This window comes from Ochotona curzoniae, unplaced genomic scaffold (assembly GCF_017591425.1).
Source record: "Ochotona curzoniae isolate NIBS_2020 unplaced genomic scaffold, NIBS_Ocur_1.0 scaffold_4937, whole genome shotgun sequence".
Classification (NCBI taxonomy): Eukaryota; Metazoa; Chordata; class Mammalia; order Lagomorpha; family Ochotonidae; genus Ochotona; species Ochotona curzoniae.
Window position 1 is genome coordinate 4840382 of NW_024467126.1, and position 23512 is coordinate 4863893.

Sequence of the window (23512 nt, forward strand, 5' to 3'; positions counted from 1 at the left end):
GGGCTATGGCTGGCCAGGAGCTGCTGGAGGCCCTGTTGCCAGTCTCAGCCACTCGCCCTGGCCCCAGGATGTCCACAGCAGAGTACTGCAGTGCCCACAGCTACCAGTGCCACACTGCTGGCAGAGCCCTGGACTCCGTGGCTGCTGGCTGGCCACCGCCTATAGGAGAGCTGCCAGGCCATGCCACCCACCACACGGAGCTGCACCAGGAGACAACCGAGATGCCCGTGGATAAGAGGCGGGCCAGAGAGCGCTCAGATCTCCCACACAGCTTTTCTGCCCACCCAAGCCCGACTTCACAAATAAATTCTGAGCATGGCAGATGTGTTCCGATGTGACACCCTTCCAGGAACCTGTGGCCCTGGGCTCGCTCCCTCCTGTGGGTCAGCCACCAGGGGCACCCTGGGGAGACTGAGGGAGGGCAGGCAAGGCAGGAGGCAAAGAGTCCCTCAGCACCCGCAGGCCGCTGGGCATCCCCACTGTCCCTTCAGACAGGGACTGGCCTAACAGTGGGTTAAGTCATCCCGTGACACCAGTGTGCCACATGGGCGCCAGCTGGAGTCCCAGTCGCTGCATGTCCCACCCAGCTTCCTCCCCGCGCACCTGGAAAAGCAGTCGAGGATGGCCCAAGTCCTTGGGCCCCTGCACCCCGTGGGAGACCCGGCGGAAGCTCCTGGCTTAGGGCTGGCCCGGCCCTGGCTGTCGTGGCCATTTGGGGAGTAAAGCAGTGGATAGAAGATCTCCTGTTCTCTAAACTCTTTTCGGGGGGGGGGGGGGCAGTGACTTAGCAGAAGGCAGAGTGGGGATGAGAAAAGTGCACAGCTAGGTTTTCAAGCCACAGAACCCTCCGGCCCGCCAGCACTCAGAGCTCTAATGGCGGAAGCAGGGCCTCCCGGCAAGGCTCTTCAGACCTCAGCCTGCTGGCAGTGGACGGAGGTGACAGGAAGGCAACTGAGAGAAAGGGAGTGGGAGCCTGCCCGGGGCCACTTCCACAGGGCAGGCTGTCCACGTGAGGGCAACGGCCGCCCCACACGCACAGCACTGGGGTGGGGGGCTCCTGTTTGCACATACTTGTAACAAGTCATCATGGCAGACGCTCCGTGCGCTCCAAGCATTGCTGGATGGGAGTGCCTGCTTGATCTCGGCAGAGGGCCCGGGACACCTGTACCCAGTCCCAGTATAAACCACAGTGTATACTGTACTGGGCAGCACAGTCCCCTGGGGAGCTGTGTGTGCTGGGAACCACAGACCGCAGCCACAAGAGCAAGGCTCCTTGCACTCGCACGCAGGCCCGCGGGGCCAGGGAGTGGCAGGTGCTAACACAAGCTGGAACCACACACAGAGGCCGGGGCGGGGGGCAGCAATGGCTGCGTCTCCAGCTCTCTTGCAACCCACAAGGGCCAGGAGGGCAGCCGCCACTGGGTATACATGTGCCAGTCTGCCCTCCAACCCACCCAAGGGCTCGAACCGACTGGCCTCTGTTGCGACTGGCCTGCAGCCATAGAGGCCACCCATCTCAGCCACAAGAGTCACACGGGAACCTCAGCAGGCACAAAGGGCAGCAGTTGTCCCACACGCTTGAGCCTGGGAGCCACATGCATGGGACTTGGCAGGGAGTTCCCCCCTGCTCCAGGGAAGCAGACTCACTCCAAGGACAGTGCCTTCCCCTCTCCCCAAGAGATAAACAGGCCCAAGGTTCCTTTGTGATTCCAGTGAGAACAGCCTGGGAAACACTGGAAGCAAGCCACGGCTGGTTCGGCCCAAGTGTGGGAAGGGTGGCAGATACAGGTATGATGTTGTGGGCTGAGGAGTTGATTAGCATTTGTTAAGCTTGGCTCCTGCAGGAAATGGGCTTGGAGGCTAGTGGCACCTTGTCTGTCGGACTCATTAGCATCCAATTGTTCTGCTAGAGGCTTGGGGGAAAGGTATATATGGCTGAATAAAGGGAGGCTGAGAGAGACCTCTTCCACCACTACTGGTCTCCTGTCGGTGTCTGATTCCCTGACCCTCGCGTGTCCATGCTACCGACTCAGCTGGCCTGAACAGTAGGAGGCGGCCAGGAGACTGGGTCCAACCCTGCAGCCAGACGCCAGAGATAAACTCAGCAACATCACCGGCTTCGCGAGAGGGAAAGTGAACTAAAACCTGCAGGTGGTAGAGGAAAGCCCTGATAAATTCCTGCAAACCCTCAACACTGCCACCGTGGGAACCGTGACATCCAGTCGGTCCCACGACCATAGCTGACGCTGGCAGAGCACGGCGGCCGGCCCACAGGGGGTGTGGGAGGTGCAGACACAGCAAAGGACATCGCCTACAACAAGTCCAAGCACCAGGAGGCCTCCAAGAAGGGAGGCAGAACAGGACATGGTGGCACATGCCACAAGTGGGCAGCGGGACAGGGTGGTGTGCAGGACACAGCAGTGGGCAGCAGCCCTGGAGTGCCCTGTGCCAGCCCGCCCGCAGCAGAGGACGAGGCCCAGGCCCCGTGGGTTAACGGACGCAGTGGGGAACCTCAGCTCTCTGCATTCCCCCTGCTTGGCATTTTGGCTTAAACCAAAGTAGACATCAGAGAATTCCAGAAAGCCAAAACCATGTCATTCCAACATGCCCGTGCTGCCATGCACAGCTGCCACGTGAGCTGCACCCCCCGGCGGACAGCCACCAGGGCCCGGGCTGGGGGCCAGCTCCTCCAGGGCGGACACGGCATGCGCTGCCAGCGACAGCAAGACGGGTGTGGTGGCAGCGCTGCTGCCGGGCCAGCCGCCTGGGACGTGCTCCGCTCAAGCTCAGCCAGTGCTAAGGACCCTGGCCAAGGACGGCGAGGGGTAGGTGTGCCTGCCAGAAGTGCCAACACGACAGGTGAAAGGCAGGGGCTCTGGGTGACTTGGTGACTTCCTGAAGTGTGGCCCCCACAGCCACATTGAGGAAGCAGTCCTCTCCCCAGCCTTACCTGAACCCCACAAGCACTCTACCCCAGGCTACGCCCCACAGGTGCCACAGCTGTGACCCTGGGGGTCACAGGGGTGTGTGGACGTGTGTGTGTGACTTTTATCAGAAAGGCAGATTTACAGAGGCGAGAAGGATCTTCCACCCACTGCCTCACTCCCCAAGTGGCTACAACGGCCAGAACTGAGCCAATCTGAAGCCAGGAGCCAGGAGTTTTCACAGGGTCCCAAGGCTTCACACCATCTCCGACTGCTTTCCCAGGCCAAAGGAGGCAGCTTGTGGGAACTGGACCAGCCTGGATACAAACTGGCACCCATGGCATCCTGGAGGTACGTTCAAGGCAAGGATTTAACCCGAGCCATCCTGTGGGGCCCCAGTCATTCTTGAATTCCACAAACAATATTCTCAGCCAAAGTCCTTTCCAACAGCTCCCTGTGGCACGCACACACACACACACTGCCCGCACGCCCCAGCCTCCCCGACACACACACACACACACTGCCCGCAAGTCCCAACCTCCCCGACACACACACACACACACACACATACACACGCACACACACACACACACACACACACACACACACACACACTGCCCGCACGTCCCGGCCTCCCCGACACACACACACACACACACATACACACGCACACACACACACACACTGCCCGCACGTCCCAGCCTCCCTGTCACACACACACACACACACTGCCCACACTTCCCAGCCTCCCCATCACACACATACACACACACACACACACACACACACTGCCCGCACGTCCCAGCCTCCCCGACACACACACACACACACTGCCCGCACGTCCCGGCCTCCCCAACACACACACACACACACACACACACACACTGCCCGCACGTCCCAGCCTCCCCATCACACACACACACACACACACACACACTGCCCACACTTCCCAGCCTCCCCAACACACACACACACACACACACACACTGCCCGCACGTCCCAGCCTCCCCATCACACACACACACACACACACACACACTGCCCACACTTCCCAGCCTCCCCGACACACACACACACACACACACACACACACACACTGCCCGCACGTCCCAGCCTCCCCATCACACACACACACACACACACGCACACACACACACACACACTGCCCGCACGTCCCGGCCTCCCCGACACACACACACACACACACACACACACTGCCCGCACGTCCCGGCCTCCCCAACACACACACACACACACACACACACACACTGCCCGCACGTCCCAGCCTCCCCATCACACACACACACACACACACACACTGCCCACACTTCCCAGCCTCCCCGACACACACACACACACACACACACACTGCCCGCACATCCCAGCCTCCCCATCACACACACACACACACACACACACACACACACACACACTGCCCGCACGTCCCAGCCTCCCCATCACACACACACACACACACACACACACACACACACACACACTGCCCGCACGTCCCGGCCTCCCCGACACAACACACACACACACACACACACAGCCCGCACTTCCCGGCCTCCCCGACACACACACACACACACACACACACACTGCCCGCACGTCCCAGCCTCCCCGACACACACACACACACACACACACACACACACTGCCCGCACGTCCCGGCCTCCCCGACACACACACACACACACACACACACACACTGCCCGCACGTCCCGGCCTCCCTGTCACACACACACACACACACACACACTGCCCGCACATCCCGGCCTCCCCGACACACACACACACACACACACACACTGCCCGCACGTCCCGGCCTCCCCGACACACACACACACACATACACACTGCCCGCACGTCCCGGCCTCCCCGACACACACACACACACACACACACACACACACACACACACACACACACTGCCCGCACATCCCGGCCTCCCCGACACACACACACACACACACACACACACACACTGCCCGCACGTCCCGGCCTCCCTGTCACACACACACACACACACACACACACACACACACTGCCCGCACGTCCCAGCCTCCCCGACACACACACACACATACACACTGCCCGCACGTCCCGGCCTCCCCGACACACACACACACACACACACACACACTGCCCGCACATCCCGGCCTCCCTGTCACACACACACACACACACACACACACTGCCCGCACGTCCCGGCCTCCCCGACACACACACACACACACACTGCCCGCACATCCCAGCCTCCCCGACACACACACACACGCACACACACACACACACACACACTGCCCGCACGTCCCAGCCTCCCCGACACACACACACACACACACACACACACACACACACACACACACACACTGCCCGCACGTCCCGGCCTCCCCGACACACACACACACACACACACACACACTGCCCGCACGTCCCGGCCTCCCCGACACACGCACACACACACACTGCCCGCACGTCCCGGCCTCCCCGACACACACACACACACACACACACACACACACTGCCCGCACGTCCCGGGCTCCCCATCACACACACACACACACACACTGCCCGCACGTCCCGGCCTCCCCATCACACACACATACCCCATCCTTCCGGCTCCTTCTGCCCCCTCCACCTGCTGTCTTCTTCACACTCGGCCATCAGGACCCGAGCCCCAGTGGCGATCTGGGCCCACATGTTCTCCCTGGCTCGTTTCCGTTCCCAATTGGTGCTGCCCGTTGTCCTCCTGGCTCACCTTGCACTCGGGCCTTTGGGACACTTCAGCACCTCCGTGTGACACAGTGGAGCTGGTGGCCACAGGCATGGCACCTTGCCGAGGCTAGCTGCCTGAGCTCCTTTCCCAGCTCATCAGCGGGGGCTGGAGCAGCTGGGACTCAGGGTGCCCAGGTGGGACACAGGTGTCACAGGTGGCAGTTCAACCTCTACACCATGCCGATGCCAGGCTCATTCTGACAACACGTGCTCACGCCTGCTGACTGGACTTCCTGTTGCCCGGGGCACCAGACCAGTCCCTGTCTATGCCAGGAGGTGGGCCTGTCTGCAGCTTAACCTTGGGGTCACCACACCGGCATGGGGGGGCAGGACTGCTACCTGCAACCCCAACAGCCCCTGTGGGAGCTCTCCACCGAGCTCCCTGCTGAGGGTGGGCCTCCTGGCCCGGGCCTGGCCCAGCCGTGCCCCCCGGACTCCAGGGCACATCCGCAGACCGGGGTCTGTGCTGGAACTCCCTCTGGCTCTCAGTCTTCCGTGTCCTGGTCCTGAGCACTGGGTCATGCGGGGCGGACGGCGGCACACAGCCCACTTGAGAGGGCGCAGCTCTCTGAAGAGCACATCTCCACAGCACTCCACATCCTCACTCCAGCCCTTTCAGAACAAGCACCGCCCCTCGCATGTGTCCCAGGTCCACGGCGAACACTCAGCCTCCTCAGCAGGGCCAGCACTGGGCAGACGACACAGGGCCAACTGCCCCCAGCATGCCCCTCAGCGCCCCTGCTCCAGGGCCGGAGAGGGCAGCGACGGGAGGAGTGAGGGCAGTGCGGTCAGAATCGGACCGAGCACAGCCGTGCCCCCAGGGTGCTACCCCCCAGGGTGCTGCCTAGGCCGCCCGGTGCACCAGGCCTTCTGTCCAGCATCTCCTTGGCAGCACTGCCCCTTCCACGGGATATTCCTCTGAGTCACGCACCTGTAGCTGCCGAACGCTGAGCGAACACACAGCCTCTGCAGACGGAGAACAAACACGACAAAACTGGCCACGATTCCTTTGAGGACTTTATTTCTGTTTTTATATGGATTGTTTATTAAATTAGAAGGCTGAAAAGTAAAAATAGACTTTACAATTAAAGAAAAATCTAGACACTGGGCCCCAGTAAAATAATCAGAAAGGCCAGGTCTGGGAACTGTGCCAGCCGCTGGTGGACAGAAGAGGTGCCTGCGGGGAAGGCCGGGCAGGGACGCGGGAGGGCCCATGCATACAGGAGACTTCTGTCACGGTCCCGGGCTGGCCGCCACTCGGGACAGGCCGCGCACATCCCAGCAGCCAGACCTCTGCAGTGCGGGCCACAGCTTGCTTGAGCCATCTGGCCTGCCGAGGCTCTGGGCTGGTCACCAGCGGCCTGCCCACATCCACCCGAGACCCACGTGGCCTCTGCTGCCAAGCTGACAGCTACCTTCCAGCCCACCAGCCTCGGTGCGGACAGGGGCGGGAGAACTCGGGAGGCTCTGACTTCCAGGGGCCTCGGGCAGGAGGGACAGCAGGGAGGGACGGCAGGGGGGACAACAGGAAGGGACAGCAGGGGGGACAGCAGGGAGGGACGGCAGGGAGGGACAGCAGGCGCCAGAAGCCTGTGAAACGGAAAGCCGAGGAAAGCACAGCCTGCCGAGCGCTCCTAGCAGAGGGACACGAACATGAGCTCGGTCGGGAAGAAGCGCTCGGGCCGCAGACAGCTCGGGTCTGGGCAGGCAGCTGCTGCTGGCCTGCAAACACGGGCCTTCAGGCTGCTGGCCGTGTCCGGGGCTGCACCGGGGCTGCAGGCTACGCCCTGGAACAGCCGCGAGGAGGGTCATGTCCATGGCCTCCGTCCCACGTGGGGACGGAAATCCTCTGGAGGCAAGAGACGCTCCTGGAGCCACGCCCCCTTCACCCTTACAAAAATAAACATTTATGAGCAAAGCATGTGGCAGAAAGCTGTGTTCTCTGACATCACGAGGAAGCAGGTGGAAATATGAGCGCCGACACGGCCTCCACACCCTTCCCAGAAGGCCCGGCCTTCGGGGCCACCTATACGTCCACCTGCGCCCGCACCACTTCACACCCACGGGGCAGCCACTGGCCGGTGCCCGCAGCACAGACAATACACACCGACCACCTGTGTGCACAGGCTGACGTACACTGCCCCCCCATGCCGGCCGCCTGATTCCCCGCCGTGCTCTGTCAGCACCCGAGCCGAGCTGCCACTGCAGGATGGAGCCCAGCGTGCCGACACCAGCCATGAGCAGACCACGTGCTGCGCGCAGACGGGCCACAGGGGCCCCAGGACACAGCAGGACCGATGACCAGGGCCACCTGGCCAGCCACCTTGCTTCCTTCACAGGCTGACTCATTCCCGTTCATGCTGGAATGTGCCACTGAGGCACGGCCAGACCAGGACCAGACCAGGCAGCAAGAAAGGCCGGCTGCTTCTAACAGGAAGCCACTGGCTCAGCTGGCTGCAGCAGCGCTGGTGGGACCCAGGGTCACAAAAGAACATCAAGGGAGGGATGTAGATTTTAGCATGTAAGTTCTAAAAATAACCCCTAAGTCGGTGTCAATGGACTGTGTATGCCTCCAATCACAGTTCTGTCCCCACAAGCCCCCACCTGCCACCCACAGGGCCAGCGGGGCAAGGTGGCCGCGTGCGTCGGGGCAAGGGGCAGGGCACCCCCCACCCAGGCCTCCAACCAAGACAAGGAAGGGCTGGCCAGCCAGAATGGCTGTGGGAGGGAGAACCCACGCGTGTCCGAGCACAGGTGCGAGGAAGGGGCCCCGGGGCGCTCTGTGCCAGGAATCCTGTTGGGAGGACGAGCCCGGGGGCCGTGGGCGGGCAGGTCTGGAGGGCAGGTGGCCCTAGGACTCCTCGCCCATCTGCAGCAGCGAGTTGACGGCCGCAGCCTTGCTCCCGCGCTGGGCTTCCAGCACGGACCGGATCACCTCCCTGTCCATGCTGGGGAACATGTCCTGGATGGCCTTGAGGTCCTCCTCACTACAGCGGGGCGGAGCGCTCACAGCCGGCGGGGGCACGGCCACGGGCACCATGCCGGGGCCGCACACGGCGGGCATTCCTGGGGGCAAAACACCAACACTGGTCAACACATCAGGGCCACAAAGGACGGCGCGTGCCCAGCACGGGCAGAAGACACAGGCCCACAAGGACCTAGGCGACAGCATGGGCACAGCACACGGGGCAGATGCGTAACCTTCTCCCCTTGAGAGGCCCAGGTCCCTGACCTGCAGACCACAGCGCTCATCCCACGTGAGCCTGTCTCATCCAAGTCCTGGTGCTCCCACGCAGAGACCGAGGTCCCGTGGTGAGAGCTCAGGTCCGACCCCACGGACATGCATCTCCATGGGCAGACACCACACAGCCTCTCTTTACCTGACCACAGTCACGCAGCCAGCAGCCAGTGTGCAGGGAGTGAGTCCACATGGAATTCAGCACACACAGGAGTTCCACAGCCATGGTTGGGACAGTCCTAAGCAGTACCTCTGAATTCTAATTAACTAAACCAAAGGCAGAGGAACTGGGCCTAACACGGTAGCCTAGCAACTAAAGTCCTCGCCTTGCACACACCGGGATCCCATATGAGCTCCGGTTCTAATCCTAGCAGCTCCACTTCCCATCCAGCTCCCTGCTTGTGGCCTGGGAAAACAGCAGAGGACGGCCCAAAGCCTTGGGATCCTGCACCTGTGTGGGAGACCCAGAAGAAGCTCCTGGCTCCTGGCTTCGGATAGGCTCAACTCCGGCCATTGCAGCCTGCTTGGGGAATGAGTCATTGGTTGGAACACCTTCCTCTCTGTCTATCTGACTTTCCAATAAAAGTAAATAAATCTTGTAAAAAAAAAAAAAAAAAAAAAAGGCAGGACCCGGCGGCATGGCCTAACGGCTAAAGTCTTCACCTTGAACGCATCAGGATCCCACGGGGCGCCGATTCTAATCCCGATTCTAATCACTTCCCATCCAGCTCCCTGCCTGTGGCCTGGGAAAGCAGTTGAGGATGGCCAAAAGCCTTGGGACCCTGCACCCACGTGGGAGACCCATAAGAAGTTCCTGGTTCCTGGCTTCGGATTGGCGCAGCACCGGCCGCTGCAGCCACTTGGGGAGTGAATCATCGGACGGAAGATCTTCCTCTCTGTCTCTCCTCTTCTCTGTATATCTGACTTTGTAATAAAAATAAGTCAATCTTAAAAAAAAAAAAGCAGAGGGACAGACAGGCAGGCAGAGATCTGCCCCGGGTCACACCCAAACAAGGCCGACTAGAGCCAAGCACCAGGAGCTCCCCGAGTCTCCTTCCGAGACGGCAGGGCACCAGCAGTCATGGTGGCACTCAAGCCTGGCACTCAACACAACACGCAGGTATCCCATGCAGCCCTGGGCCACTAGCCACCGGAAGCCACTTCCTGCCTGGACCACGTGGGGCTCACACTGTCCCACAGAGCACAAGAGCCTTCCAGGAGGGGCCACACTCCACACACCCACAAAGCGCACACACAGGCACCTACATACCCGGACACAATGCACACACAGCCAGGCACATCACCCTGTCCACGCAGAGTCCACGCATCATCAGAGCTTGGGTTTTCACAAAGGCAGGCGAGGAACAGGCTGAGCCCCGCCCGCTGGCACCTGCGGCCTGTGGGGTGCTGCCGTCACAGCCCCGGGCAGCAGGAGACGGGCAGTGAGGCCGGCTGACTCAGCTGTCCCCGCACTCCCCGACACCCGCAAGCAGGTCAGGGCTTGGAGCAGGCAGCAATGGGGCAGGGATGCTCAGGGTGAGCCCTACTGTTACGCTCAGCCGGAGGGGATGAACTGAGGGGATGAGTGACAGAGCAGGGGATGGCACCCCTGGGCTGGCATGGGAACCGCCTCCCCCAGAGAAGCCGGGGCTGGCACAAGTGCAAGGCAGGGACTTGCTCCAGCCAGGTGACACGCACGTCCATGCAGCGCAGCAGGACCCTGTCACGTCACGCTCACCAACACTTGGGCAACGACGTTAGCCCTCCCTTGGACTCTCCTGTAAAATTGTCTGCGAATGAGAGCAGCGTGACGTCTGTCCACAGAGACCCCACATTTCCACAGGAGACATCTCAGGGCAAGGGAGCTGACCGAGAGGACCAGATTGCCAAGCACATGAAGCTCCCTGCCCCGGGAACCTGGGGGCAGCCCAGCCACAGTTGGGTCCATGGACACAGAGTGCGCCACGCACAGTTGGCCACCCTCGGTGGCAGGAACGTCCCCACAGTAGCAGCGCACTCGCTCATGCGTGTAGAAATCCCCCGTGCCTGTGAGGTAAAACCCACCCCGCCCACCTGACCCACGGGAGATCCTGGCTCACTGCACCCAGCCTGGGGAGCTCTCCTGCAAGCTCAGTGCGAGACCCCCTCCCCACAGCTGCTCTGTCCCGGAGTCCCATCCGAGGGGTGCCACTCACCTGTAATGGGTACATAGCCGACGCCCTGCTGGTACACGGTCGGCATCAGGACGACAGGCTGGGGTGGCATCATCATGGCAGCGGGCAGGGCCTGCAACACCGAGCCGGTGGGAGTCAGGCAGACACCCAGCACACACCTCACAGTACTAGGCCCGCCATAGCCATCCTGCCAGATAGCACAGTGCCCAGAGCACCAGGCTCCCTGGGCTGCCGCGGCCTGCCCGAGGACAGGCGGCCAGGAGCACAGGGTGGCGTGAGCGTCAGGCCTGTGTCTGCAGGGACCAAGTCTTGATGCAATGACACCCTGCTGGCTCCCAGGGCCTGCAAGGCGAGGCGCTGGCCTCTTCCCAGAGCACCTGCCACCATTCCCAGTCCCAGCTTCCTACTGATGCACAAACCCCGGGGCCCTGGCCACCCACACAGGAGACATGGACAGAGCTCCTGGGCCCTGGCTTCAACCTGACCAACTCCCATCACTGCAGCCATTACGGAATGGCCCAGCACACAGATCTCTTTCCTGCCTTTCAAATAAATAAACAGACCCAAACCCAGGACCTGCTCTGCATCCGTCCTTAGCTCCCCAAGTCCCAGCAGCCACAGCTATCCCCAGAATACGGACAGCAGGCCCCAAGGCACTGGGCCACTCCCAGCACACCAGGCTACTGCTTTACGACCCCTAGGGCTGTGGCCTCTCTCAGCAGAGGCGCCACAGAGTTCCCTGTCCACAGCAGGAGACCATTCCAGGGCAGGGGACCACAATACAGGACACCGCCTCTCCAGGCTGTGCGAGCAAGAGGGCGGGAGGGCTGTGGACAGAGGGGGCAGCCGTGCCACCAGCCCCAGGCCTGCTCCCTGGGCTCTGCTGGGGACAGAGGGGGCAGCCGTGCCACCAGCCCCGGGCCTGCTCCCTGGGCTCTGCTGGCATCTGTTCCTCTGGGGTCCCCACCACCCTGGAAGACACCATGAGGACCTGTGGCCTGTGAGGCTGCTCACTGGGCTGCCCGACAGAGCCGGCTGTGCTGGCCACCCCGCGGGTGCGGCTCCCAGTGCAAGAGCGTCAGGGACTCACCGTGTACGACATGACCAGGTTGATCATGCCCTCCTTGTCGTCGCCCTGCCTCCCACTCAAGCTGTACCACTCGTCCTCCACCTTGCCCTGCTTCAGCGACTCGGGGATGGTGATGTGGGTCCAGGCAATACGGTCATCCATGGAAAAGGCGCGCTGGGGGCGGCAGGAGCGAGGCCATCAGCTGGGGTGCCCACTCTCGGCCTCCCTTCCGAGCCTCCCACCAACAGCCCACCCCCAGCCCTCCCAGCAGCCTCAGGACCACGGGAAAATGGTGAGGACGGAACAGTCGGAAGCCCTCGAGGCTGCTGTGCCCTAGGCCCCAGCCTGCCCTCCTGCCTGGCCCTGCCCCGCAGGCCACCATCTGAGAGCCCCGCCACACGGGGGCGCCAGCTCAGACTACCCTGATGCTCCCCGCCACCCCGGAGGGTCAGAGAGGCGAAGGCAGGACTGGCTGCCCATGGCCCTGACCCTTCCCCTGCTGTCCCTAGCCTGGTCTCAACTTGACAGCTTCTCCCAGGGCCTCCATCCTGACACGCTCCTGAAACACACGAGGCCAGACAGCCCGGGGCACACTCCGAGGCGGGCTCAGTCTGCCAGGACTGGCTCCCTGGAGGAGCCTTCGGGAAGACGGGCCCGCCCAGCCCTGTGGCCAGGGCGCTCTGGGGCAAAGGAGCTAGAAGGGTATTTTCTTTCAAAGGCAGCCAAGTGTGCGTGCCCGCCGTCAGCACGGCACACGGGCAGCAGCAGCACCCCCTCACCTCATCGAAGATCTCCAGGTAGAAAGAGTCGACGCCCGGGGGCACCGTGCACTGGATCACCTTGTTCCAGCGCGGGTTCTTGGCACCGTTGTGCGCTGTGGGCGTCTCGTATACGGCGTAGCCCAGGCGCAGCCGGCAATACGGGTCCATGCGGGTCATGCCGTAATTCTTTGCCAGCTTTGCCTGCAACAAAGTTCGGCAAAACAAGGCCTGACCGTCAGAGCAGAAGGCGGAAGCCTGCTCACACTGGACCCACCTGCCTTCCCAGGCGTGTGAAGGAGTCACTCCAACACACCTCAGCTAGCTGCACCGTGACCCCAGCATGCCTCCTCCCAGCCCGCAGGAACAGAGCATGGGGGCTCATGGGCGGGGCGTGCCGTGCCCGAGGGTGGGCTCGCAGGGACAAGGGCTGGACCAGAGCACGGGGGGCACACCCTACAGAGCCACCCAGCCAGGCCAGCACCCAGCTTCCTGGGATGAGTGAGTGACCCCCCAGGTAAGACACGGCTGTTCAGATAAGGCACGTTGTACAGGCTCACACCTGCAACCACAAGAAAGCCTAGGAGATGAGCCATGACCAACCGACTGTGCTAGGACACACCAAACGCTCTCAGACTGAGAGCCTGGCGAAGGGACTGCAGCCCGGCTGGAGGACAAGGCTGGCGCAGGACCAGGTGAAGCCGCCTGCAGCCCAGCTGCTCTGCCTCCGACCCGGCTCCCTCCCAACGTGCCTGGGAAAGCAGTGCAGGATGGCCGGAGTCCTTGGGCCCTGCACCACGCGGGAGCCCAGGAAGAAGCTCCTGGCTTCAACAGCAGGCCCGCTCTGGCCCTTGTGGCTGCTGCAGCCGTGAACCAACAGATGGAGGATCTGTCTCCCCCTCTCTGTTACTCTACCTTTCAAACCATATCTTGTTGTTTTTTTCTTTTAAGCCAGAGTAAAGCTGTTTGGAGACCCTGTATAAATCACAGGCCAGAGGCGAGCAGACTGACACAGGGCTGGCCTCCAGAGCCTCAGGCGTCAGGGACGAGGCAGCAGTCCAACCGACTCTGCACAAAGCCGCAGAAATAGGAGCGTACACACCCCACCACAGGGGCCCACCAGTCCCCAGGGAAATGCAAACCTGGCTCCAGAGAGACCACCAACCCCTCACCCAGCTGCCAACCACCTACAGCCTGCCATCTCTGCCCACAGACCCCAGACCCTGAGGAGCACAGGCTCGCTGACCAATGGCAGAAAGCCCGAGCACCACCAGGACACCTCCTCTAAGCTCCAGACCGACCCCATGCCCACCACAGCAGGCCAGGACCCCTTGGGCCCCTCAGGCCCAGCTGGCAGCTGACACGAGATTTGCTGGGTGCCAAGACTCACTGAACACGGCAGTTGCATCCCGGAGACCTACTCTCTGCCTGGGAACACACCAAGCCTTGCTGCCTGTGCCACCTGTCCAGCTGCTGTCCCTTCATTCCTGGCCTTCTGCAGGCTTCGGCAGAGGTCCCCCAACTCTGTGCAGGCTTCAGCAGAAGCCCCCAACTCTGTGCAGGCTTCAGCAGAAGCCCCCAACTCTGTGCAGGCTTCAGCAGAGGCCCCCCCAACTCCGTGCAGGCTTCAGCAGAGGCCCCCCCAACGCCATGCCGGCTTTGGCAGAGGCCCCCCCAACTCCGTCCTGACTTCAGCAGAAGCTCCCTAACTCCATCCTGGCTTCGGCAGAGTCCTACTCCGTGCAGACTTTTCTGGCCTGCATTTGAGCCCATTTCACAGAGGGCTCTCACTGCTAAGCCATCAAAGTCCTGGAGCCCAGCCTTTCTCGCTCAGCACAGATGCCACCCTCACTTGGCCCCACAACCAGGGCCTGGGCAGCCCCGGCCGGGTGTCTCCCAGCCTCCCTAACATGCCCACCTGCTGCTCTGCCTGGCCAAGACCAGACTGGTGCAGTAGCTGCAACGCTCCCGCCCACCTCCCTGGGCCTCCCTTCACAGCACAGGAGAGATCCCTGGGAGAAAGCTGCCCCGGCCATGCCAAGAGTCGGGGCACAGAGAAGAGATGGCATGGCCTGAGGCTTGGGGTGTCTTCTACCAGGGTGGAACTGCCGCCCATATGATCTAGGGGGAAGACGGGGCACTGAAAGCCCTGCAGTGGGCGCTGTGCCGTGGCCCAGTAGCTAAATTCTCTCCTTGCACCAGGATCCCATATGGGTTTGTATCCTGGCTGCTCCACTTCCCACCCAGCTCCCTGCCATGGCCACAGGAAAACAGTGGAGGACAGCCCAAAGCCTTGGGACCCTGCACCTGTGTGGGAGACCAGGAGGAGGCTCCTAGTTTTGAACTGACTCAGCTCTGGCCATGGCGGCCACTTGAGCGGTGAACCAGCAGATGGAAAATTCTTTCGCAGGGTGGCTGCCATGGGCCAGGATCTGCATATGTTCACAGGCCCTGGGGCAAGTGGGAAGGCAAAGACTCCAGGACTCCATCCCGAGGCAGCAACGGGGGCACAACCAGGGGAGGCAGCAAGGACACAGAACGAGTATTTCACAAAGGGACATGGAAACCACGGGGAAGCAACCGGAGGCATCATTAGGAACCAGGAGCGCTGGTTTCCACCAGGGCCAGGCAAGCTGCCTGTGGTGAGGGAACCACGAGGCACCTGGCAGGGACACCACCCGGACACCTGCACGGCCTGCAGTTGCCGCACCGCACCAGGAGGTGGCAGCCAAGGGCCGCAGTGTGAATTAAGGAGCAGCGCCCAGGAAGAGACCCCACCAGCAGGCGGGCGCACACCCTAAGGAAGGGGCTGCTGACGGCCAGGGTGCACCGGCACCCTAAGACCCCACTGCACTCATTGCCAGAAAAACCATGAGCCATGAGGCTTCTCCTCTCTCCCCGGCTTCACAGGGTGTTCTGATGTCATGAACATGGGTTCTCAGCTGAGGGTGTATTCTGACTTAATGGGAAAGTCCACATTGCAATGGTGGCACTGCCCAGGTCAAGCATGTGTGCGAGGGGGCTGAGGTGGTAGTTCCATGTCTTCACAGGACTGCTCCCCAGCACACGGGGCCCTGGCAGAGGGGCAGCACCAGTTTCAGGGGCTCCGTGTTCTGCACAGCCCCTGCACCTGCTGTCCGACTCCCTGGCCACCAGGCAGCTCGCTGTAGGGACACCATGCTCCACTCTGATAGCGGGCTTAGTTCTGCACAGCAAGAATAACCCAGCAACAGTAACGCCACTGTCATACACACGATTTAAATCAATAATGTTATCAGCACCAAGGAGAGGGACATGGGCAGAGCTCGGGCAGGGGCGGCCAGGAGCAGCCTGTGTCCCCACAGCTGAGGCCCAAGGGGACCATGCCCACGAAGCAACAGGGTCCAGCCCAGAGCAGGTGCCGAGCAATGTTCATCACCAAGGTCCTGAGCTACTCTGGGGAAACCCTGGACACAGTATTGTTCACGTCCATCACTGCCCAACATGAGACAGGAAAGCCAGGACGATGACTCAACTCCCTTTGTCCACACAGGAAGTGCAGCCCTAAAGCCAAACCCACACGCCCAGCTCCAGGGATCAGGCCCAGCTCACTGCCACCGCTCCACAAAGGAGCGCCCAGCTCCCCCCACCACCCCCACAAAGGACAGACAGCCCACCTGACCCCCACCGCCCCCACAATGGACAGCCAAGCTCACTGCTACCGCCCCCACAAAGGAGCACCCAGCTCCCCCCACCGACCCTACAAAGGAGCACCCACCTGACCCCCACTGCCCCCACAAAGCAGAGCCCAGGGCCCACCTCCCCCACGCACCTGCACCACGGTGACACTGAGGCGGCCCACGGTGCCCACGGCCCCTCCATACTGCAGCTGCTGCGCGGCCTGGGCATCCAGCTGGATCTGCTGCTGCTGCTGCGTGGGCGTGATGCGGAGGAAGTCCTGCGGCAGCTCCCCAATGTACACCTGCGAGGCGGGGCGGGAGACAATGTCACACGCCTGCAGGCCCAGAGCCCCACACCTCTGGCAGCCGTGGCGCCCAGTGTGCAGCCAAGGGCCCATCTGCACACCTCGCTTCCCCAACCAAGCCTTAGTGCATTCACACCTACAACACGGCGGCCAAAGAAAAGGGCTGTGTCCCCCCATACTGATGCGAGGCCGTTCCCACTGCTGAGCCACAGGCCTGGTGGGGGATCTGGGGTGATTCTGAGGGTTGCACACACTTCTCTTGTGCGTGTGTCAGCAAGGTGCACACGGAGCTGCTGAGCCCTGGTTCCAGCCCCACAGGGTCTCTGTGCAGGCATGCATGGCTCAGACAGAACTGCCCCGGAAGGAACACGCAAACCAGAAGCCAAGCCCTTGGTCGCCCCACCTCCACTGCTTCCCAAGCCTGCGGTGCCCCCACGAAGGCAGGCATGGTGGGACACGCAGCGCTGCTGGGGCCGGGAAGATGGACCAGGGATGACCTCAGGCAGGAGTGACCAACCCAAGGGAAACTGGGTCCTCAGCAAGGATCCCAACAAGCTAGCAAAGACCCCAGAGCGGCTCACACTGGGCAAAGCACACAGCACGGCCGCACGGCAAGGGTGTGTCCATCAGGGCTTCGGGGCCAGGCCAGGGAGGTGACCACCCACTGTGAGAAGGTCCGCAGGCCCCGGGGACAGCACGCGGACCGCCCTTCATGGGCACAGCTAATTCAGGAAACACCCTCGCGTGACAACGCCTGCTGCACCAACACCACGGGGGGGGGGAGACCGCGCTCAGGGCACCTAGCAGCCCAAGGCTCGTGCCATCCACTGCCACACGAGCCTGCAGGCTGAGGCCACGGGCACTCCCCAGCAGCTGGGCCTGCGAGCACATGGTGCCCATGGGCTCTGCAGAGCCCCCTGACCACAGGCACTTCACTGGGGTATCTCTGGAGCAGTTTGCAGAGGCACCGACAGGGAAGCAGACGCTGGCGCCCAGCACACAGAGCAGTACCAACACGGGTGTCGAGCGTCCGGCTCAAGGGTCTGGCCTGCCACGGCCACTGCCGGCAGGTGGACTCGGGATTCCATAAAATCACAGAAGACTAATTTCTAACCTGGTCATTTTGTGTGGCCCGTGCATGATGTCATACTAACGGCCTTGGCAGACGCAAAGCGGCTCCTCCAGCCCACAGGCCCCAGGTTCTTCTCTGACAAGCACCCGCCACGGTGTCCAGCTCTGCCTGGGACAGGGCCCTGAGGGGTCAAGTGCTGCTGCCAGCCCTGCCACGACACGAGCTACACAGCCGGCAAGTCCTGTGCAGAGCCCTGAGCAGGGCTCCCGTGCCATGAAGTGCCAAGCGCCTATGCCCATGGGCACACCGGGACCAGCCTACACCCTCCGCCCCAGGGCCATCTGACTCTGGGAACCTGGCTCTGGAGTAATGTGTGCACTTGCCTGGACTTGAGGGACCAGCACGGCCCGGAGGACAGCTGGGGGGCCACAGGCCATCCTTCCTCAGCTGCATTTCCCATCGCACGCCCCCAGGCCCTCACTGAGCAGGCTGGCAGTGTCTGAGGGATACTAAGATTACAACGAAAGGTCAAAACATGGAGTGGGTTCATTTTCCAACAAGAGCTACCCATGATTTACAGAAATGCCAGCCAGGCAAGAGCCAGCATGAGAGCGGGCTGCTGGGCAGCACCACGGCCAGCGCCGCTGGGAGCTCCCAGGAGAGGGGCAGGAGGGAGGGATAAGGCCAGGGGGACTAGGAGATGAGGTGAGTGTGAGACAGGGAGAGTGAGGGGGTGAGGGGACGAGGGGAGGAGGACCCCCCCCCCCGTCTCTGAACAGAGAGGCGCCCTCCAAAGTCCCTTGTCTCCAGCCCTAGCCCTGACAGCAAGGAATGGTGACACAGATGCTCAGGGGAGATGCGGGCACGGACCTGGGACCACAGAGGCAGCTGAAGTGGAAAGTCAAGTGAAATCGGAGGGGATGCCAGCAGCAAAATGCTCGCGCACGCAGGAAGGCAAGAGGGGCAGGTGGGAACACATATCCGAAGGCTGCACCACTTCCAGTCATCCCAGAAGCAGACACAGTGTGGCCAACATTCCCGCCCAACAAACCAACCACAGCCACAACCCAGCTGAGGAAAGCGGCCACAGCCACCAGCCCAGGGAGCCGGGGACCCTCCAGGCCCTGCTGGGCACACGGCCACCAGCCCAGGGAGCCGGGGACCCTCCAGGCCCTGCTGGACACACGGCCACCAGCCCAGGGACTGACAAGCACACACATCTCACATCCGACCCGAGTTCACTCTTGCCGCATGGTGAACAGTCACAGGAACAGACACTTGATTCTGGCCCCAACACGTGGTGACATCACGCAGGCTAACTCTGACAACAGACGGGCGAGGAGTTAAAACAGCCCTGCCTGAGCAGCTGCAGACCAGCGCAGCGCAACATGACAGCCTCCGTGTGCAACCCCAGCGTCCCACCTGGCTGCCAGTTCAAGCTCATTTCCACCCAGCTCCAGCTCCCTGCTGACGTGCCTGAGAAATCCCGAGATAGCCCCGCTCCCTCGTGGGAGACCCAGGAGCAGCTTCTGGCTCCCGGCCCAGCCCAGCCCAGCCCAGCCCAGCCTCGGCAGCCACCTGAGGAGTAAACTAGCAAGGGGAGGTCTGTCTCTCCCACTCTCTAACTCTGCCTTTCAAACAAATAAGTAAATCTTTCAAAAAAAAAAAAAATCAGCCACTTGACTCCTGGGAACAGATCCCGTGGAAAGCAGCCGGCCTCCCTGTTGCCAAGCAAGGGCACCAGCAGCCCAGGTAGGAACGGGCCCCAAGCGGCCCAGCCAGGATCCGTGCTGAGCCCAGCACGGTGTGGGTAGATCCCAGGGGTCTGGCTGCTCGGGAGACCCAGCGGGGCCTGCACACAACAGCACTGAGCAGCAGGGGCGGGGAGGGCCCATCCTGGGCAGCTGCGTCCCCACCGCAGGAATCACATTTGCAACAGGGCACCCCTGCCTGGGGCAGACACTCTAGACATTGCCCACCAGTGCCAGCTCCCCAAACACTGCTGTGCCCCAGCGGGGCTCCAATCACATGAGCGCCAAGAGTGCGTGGACTTCAAGGCCGCACAGGCAACAGACAAGTCGAGAGGCGAGAAGCCAAGGCAACCCAGCCCAGTGACAGGGAGTGGCCACTCGGGGGCAGGGGACCCAGGGCGGCTGCCAGCGGGCCCCGGGGAAAGGCAGGCACTGAACAGGCCGTGTGCCAAGCAAGAACATTCCAAAAGACCCAAGCGTGCTGTGTCGGTCAGATAAAGCCAGCAGCCAGCCCAGCCCCAGAGCTGTGCTTGCACCACTAGGCTCGCCTGCCCTTCCAGTCCACGGGGTCTCCTATGAGGCAAGCAGGGCCTGCTCCACCTCCAGACCCTGCCCACGCCACTCTCCTCAAAGCCGCCACACACGGCTACACACTCACACACTCACATGCACCTACACACTCACCCACTCACACTCACCCACTCACCAATACACACTCACTCACACATACACACACCCACTCACCCACATACACCCACTCACACACACACACATACACACCCACTCACACATACACACATACACTCACCCACATACACCCACTCACACACACCCACTCACACATACACACACCCACTCACACATACACCCACTCACACACACACATACACACCCACTCACACATACACACACCCACTCACCCACATACACCCACTCACACTCACACACACACCACTCACACATACACACACCCACTCACACATACACACACCCACTCACACATACACACACTCACACCTACACACTCACACATGCACACCCACTCACACATACACTCACCCACTCACACAAACACACACCCACTCACACATACACTCACCCACTCACACAAACACACACCCACTCACACATACACTCACCCACTCACACATACACACACCCACTCACACATATACCCATTCACACACACCCACTCACACACACCCACTCACACATACACACTCACACATGCACTCACCCACTCACACATACACACTCACTCACATATACACTCACCCACTCACACATGCACTCACCCACTCACACATACACACTCACTCACATATACACTCACCCACTCACACATACACACTCACTCACATATACACTCACCCACTCACACATGCACTCACCCACTCACACATACACACTCACCCACTCACACATGCACTCACCCACTCACACACTCACACATTCCTAGCCCCCCTTCAAGTCTCAGGTTGGACATTCTTCCTGAAGACCTCCCCACACAGCCAGGCCAGGCCACGTCCACCCACCCTCACGGAACCTTCTTCCCGACAGAGGGCTGCCCACAGCAGCCAGGCTCCAAACTCCATCCACACCATGTGGTGCCCACAAGCCGCGGCTGCTGACGGGCCTCCCAGCTTGCCCAGCGCCCTCTCAGCCCAGCTGTGTCCCAGGTGCCCACACCGCTGGGTGACTCACAGTCCATGGGTACCCAGGACCTGGGCACTGTGACAGCAGCCAGGGCTCCGGCCAGCTGACCCGGAACCAACACTGCGTGTTTACCGGCAGCCCTGCTCACCTGCCCCCCACTCAGCCAGGGACACGCTCGGCAGAGCGCCCGTCAGACCAACGGTCCTCCCCACACTCCCCCGGGGGGCTGCTTCAGAGAGCCTCACAGACACTCTACAGCCCCCAGGCGCTTCTTCATTCCCCCTTTTGGGGGGCTACCACCTGTTGGTCCACAACTCCCAGAGCTGGGAGCAGGGGCAGCTACTCCGATGGGAGGAAGCGGTATCTACCTGCAGGGTGAAGCCCACCCCACAAAGGGGGGTTCTGCCGAGCCAGGGACTCCCCCCAGCACATGTGCATGCCTAGTTTTGGGGTGTGTGACCCTGGCAAGGCCTGGCTTCCCATGGGAGGGCCAACGCCTCCCCTCCTGTCTGCGGGATTTCGCCCAGCGGGTCTTCCTGGCCTGTGCACCGCAGGGTACTGCCCCTCCCAGGCTCCCCAGGCCCTCCTCACCCTCCCACGCATCAATTTGCAAGTGAAGAAACCAAAGTTTTGAATGATGGCCACGAAGTGGGGACACTTGCTGCCTGTGTGGGTGACGGGATGGTCTTATCCAGGAGCCGGAGTCCCCCAGCAGCTGTCGGGGTGCGGGTGCCCCAGCAGCTGGCTGACAGGGAGCAGGGTCCCCCGGCCGGTGACCGGCTGTCGGGGTACGGGGTCCCCCAGCAGCTGTCAGGGAGCGGGGTCTCCCAGCCGGTAACTGTCGGGGTGCGGGTCCCCCAGCAGCTGACTGACAGGGAGCAGGGTCCAGCTGTCAGGGAGCTGCCCGGAGCAGCTGTCAGGGAGCAGGGTCCCCCAACAGCTGGCTGTCGGGAGTGCGGGTCTCCCGGCCGGTGACTGTCGGGGTGCCGGTACAGGATCCCCCAACAGCTGTCAGGGAGCGGGGTCCCCCGGCCGGTGACTGTCGGGGTGCGGGTCCCCCACCAGCTGTCAGGGAGCGGGGTCCCCAGCAGCTGGCTGTCGGGGTGCGGGTCCCCGGCCGGTGACTGTCGGGGTGCGGGTCCCCCCTCCAGAGGATGTAGGGCCCCCCCCATCCGGAGGACCGCGCGCCGAGAGCGGTTGCCACCTCCCTGGAGCCGGCGCCCGGGTGCCCGCCGCCCGCCCGCCCCTCGCCGGAGCCCTCACCGGCCCTCGCTGCGTGCTGACGGTGGTGGCCATGGTCCTGCCGCGCCGGGCGGCTCCTCTCGGCTCGGTCGGTTGTCGCCGCGAGGCCGCCGCCTCGGTCAGCTGACGGCCCGGCACCGCGCAGGCGCGCGCCCCCGGCCCTGCCCCTTCCGGCGCCGTGTGCGCGGGCGCGCCTGCGCAATCACTGTCTCCTGCAGCCCGGCCGCCGCGTGAAATGGCTGCCGTTCTGGGCGTGTGCGCCTGCGCGGTGGCGGGCGCATTGTGCGCATGCCCAAGCGCTGCAGCTGGCGGGGGGTGGGGGGCTTTGCTGGACGCGTTGCTGCGGGTCCCTGGAGAGGAGGGAGAGCTGGGAGTGTCTGGTTGGCTTCCCTCAGGGACAGATGGCCACTGAACATTCGCAGCGGGCCCCCTGGGCAGATCCTTCACACCCAGTTCCCTCTTCTTGCCCTCAAGTCCAGGAACCTCCCCATGAAGCAAGGGCAGAAGGTTGTCAGGGAAGGACGTGGGGGCCAAGGGGGGCATGCTGGACTGCTGTGCAGGCCCCTGGCCTGCGGAGGCTGGGCGTGAGCCTGTGTTCTTTGGGGAAGCTGTGTTTCAAGTGAAGAAGTCTCCAATGGGCTCATCTTGGATTTTGAATCAGTAATGGCTGTTGTGGCCATGGGTAAGAGGGAAGTATTGATGGAATATTTTAGTTTGTTTGTTTGAAAGGCAGTTATGCAGAGAGAACCCAGGCAATGTATGGTCTCAGACCACAGTGGGATTGAGCCAGCAGCCAGGACTGTCAGAAGACCCTGGAAAAGTCACTGCATGGATGGCCTGAGTGACAAGGAGGAGAGCAGAGCTCAATGACCAGGCAGTGCAT

The 23512-nt window shown here is 62.2% G+C and overlaps 1 protein-coding gene across 4 annotated transcripts; it reads right to left on the reverse strand.

Annotated features, from left to right (window-relative positions):
* Positions 1 to 6709: 6709 nt before the first annotated feature.
* LOC121150308 (toll interacting protein) lies at positions 6710 to 22752 on the reverse strand. 4 transcript variants are annotated; one of them, XM_040971104.1, is made up of 6 exons: positions 22651 to 22752; positions 16756 to 16905; positions 12966 to 13148; positions 12208 to 12360; positions 11139 to 11229; positions 6710 to 8771 (listed from the first exon to the last, which is right to left on the reverse strand). In XM_040971104.1, the coding sequence occupies exons 1-6, from the start codon at positions 22681 to 22683 to the stop codon at positions 8557 to 8559; spliced, it is 825 nt and encodes a 274-aa protein (XP_040827038.1). In that variant the 5' UTR covers positions 22684 to 22752; the 3' UTR covers positions 6710 to 8556. The 4 variants fall into 4 exon arrangements, with proteins under 4 accessions (XP_040827038.1, XP_040827039.1, XP_040827040.1 ...); XM_040971105.1 differs by lacking the exon at positions 16756 to 16905; XM_040971106.1 differs by lacking the exon at positions 12966 to 13148.
* Between the last annotated feature and the right edge of the window lie 760 nt (positions 22753 to 23512).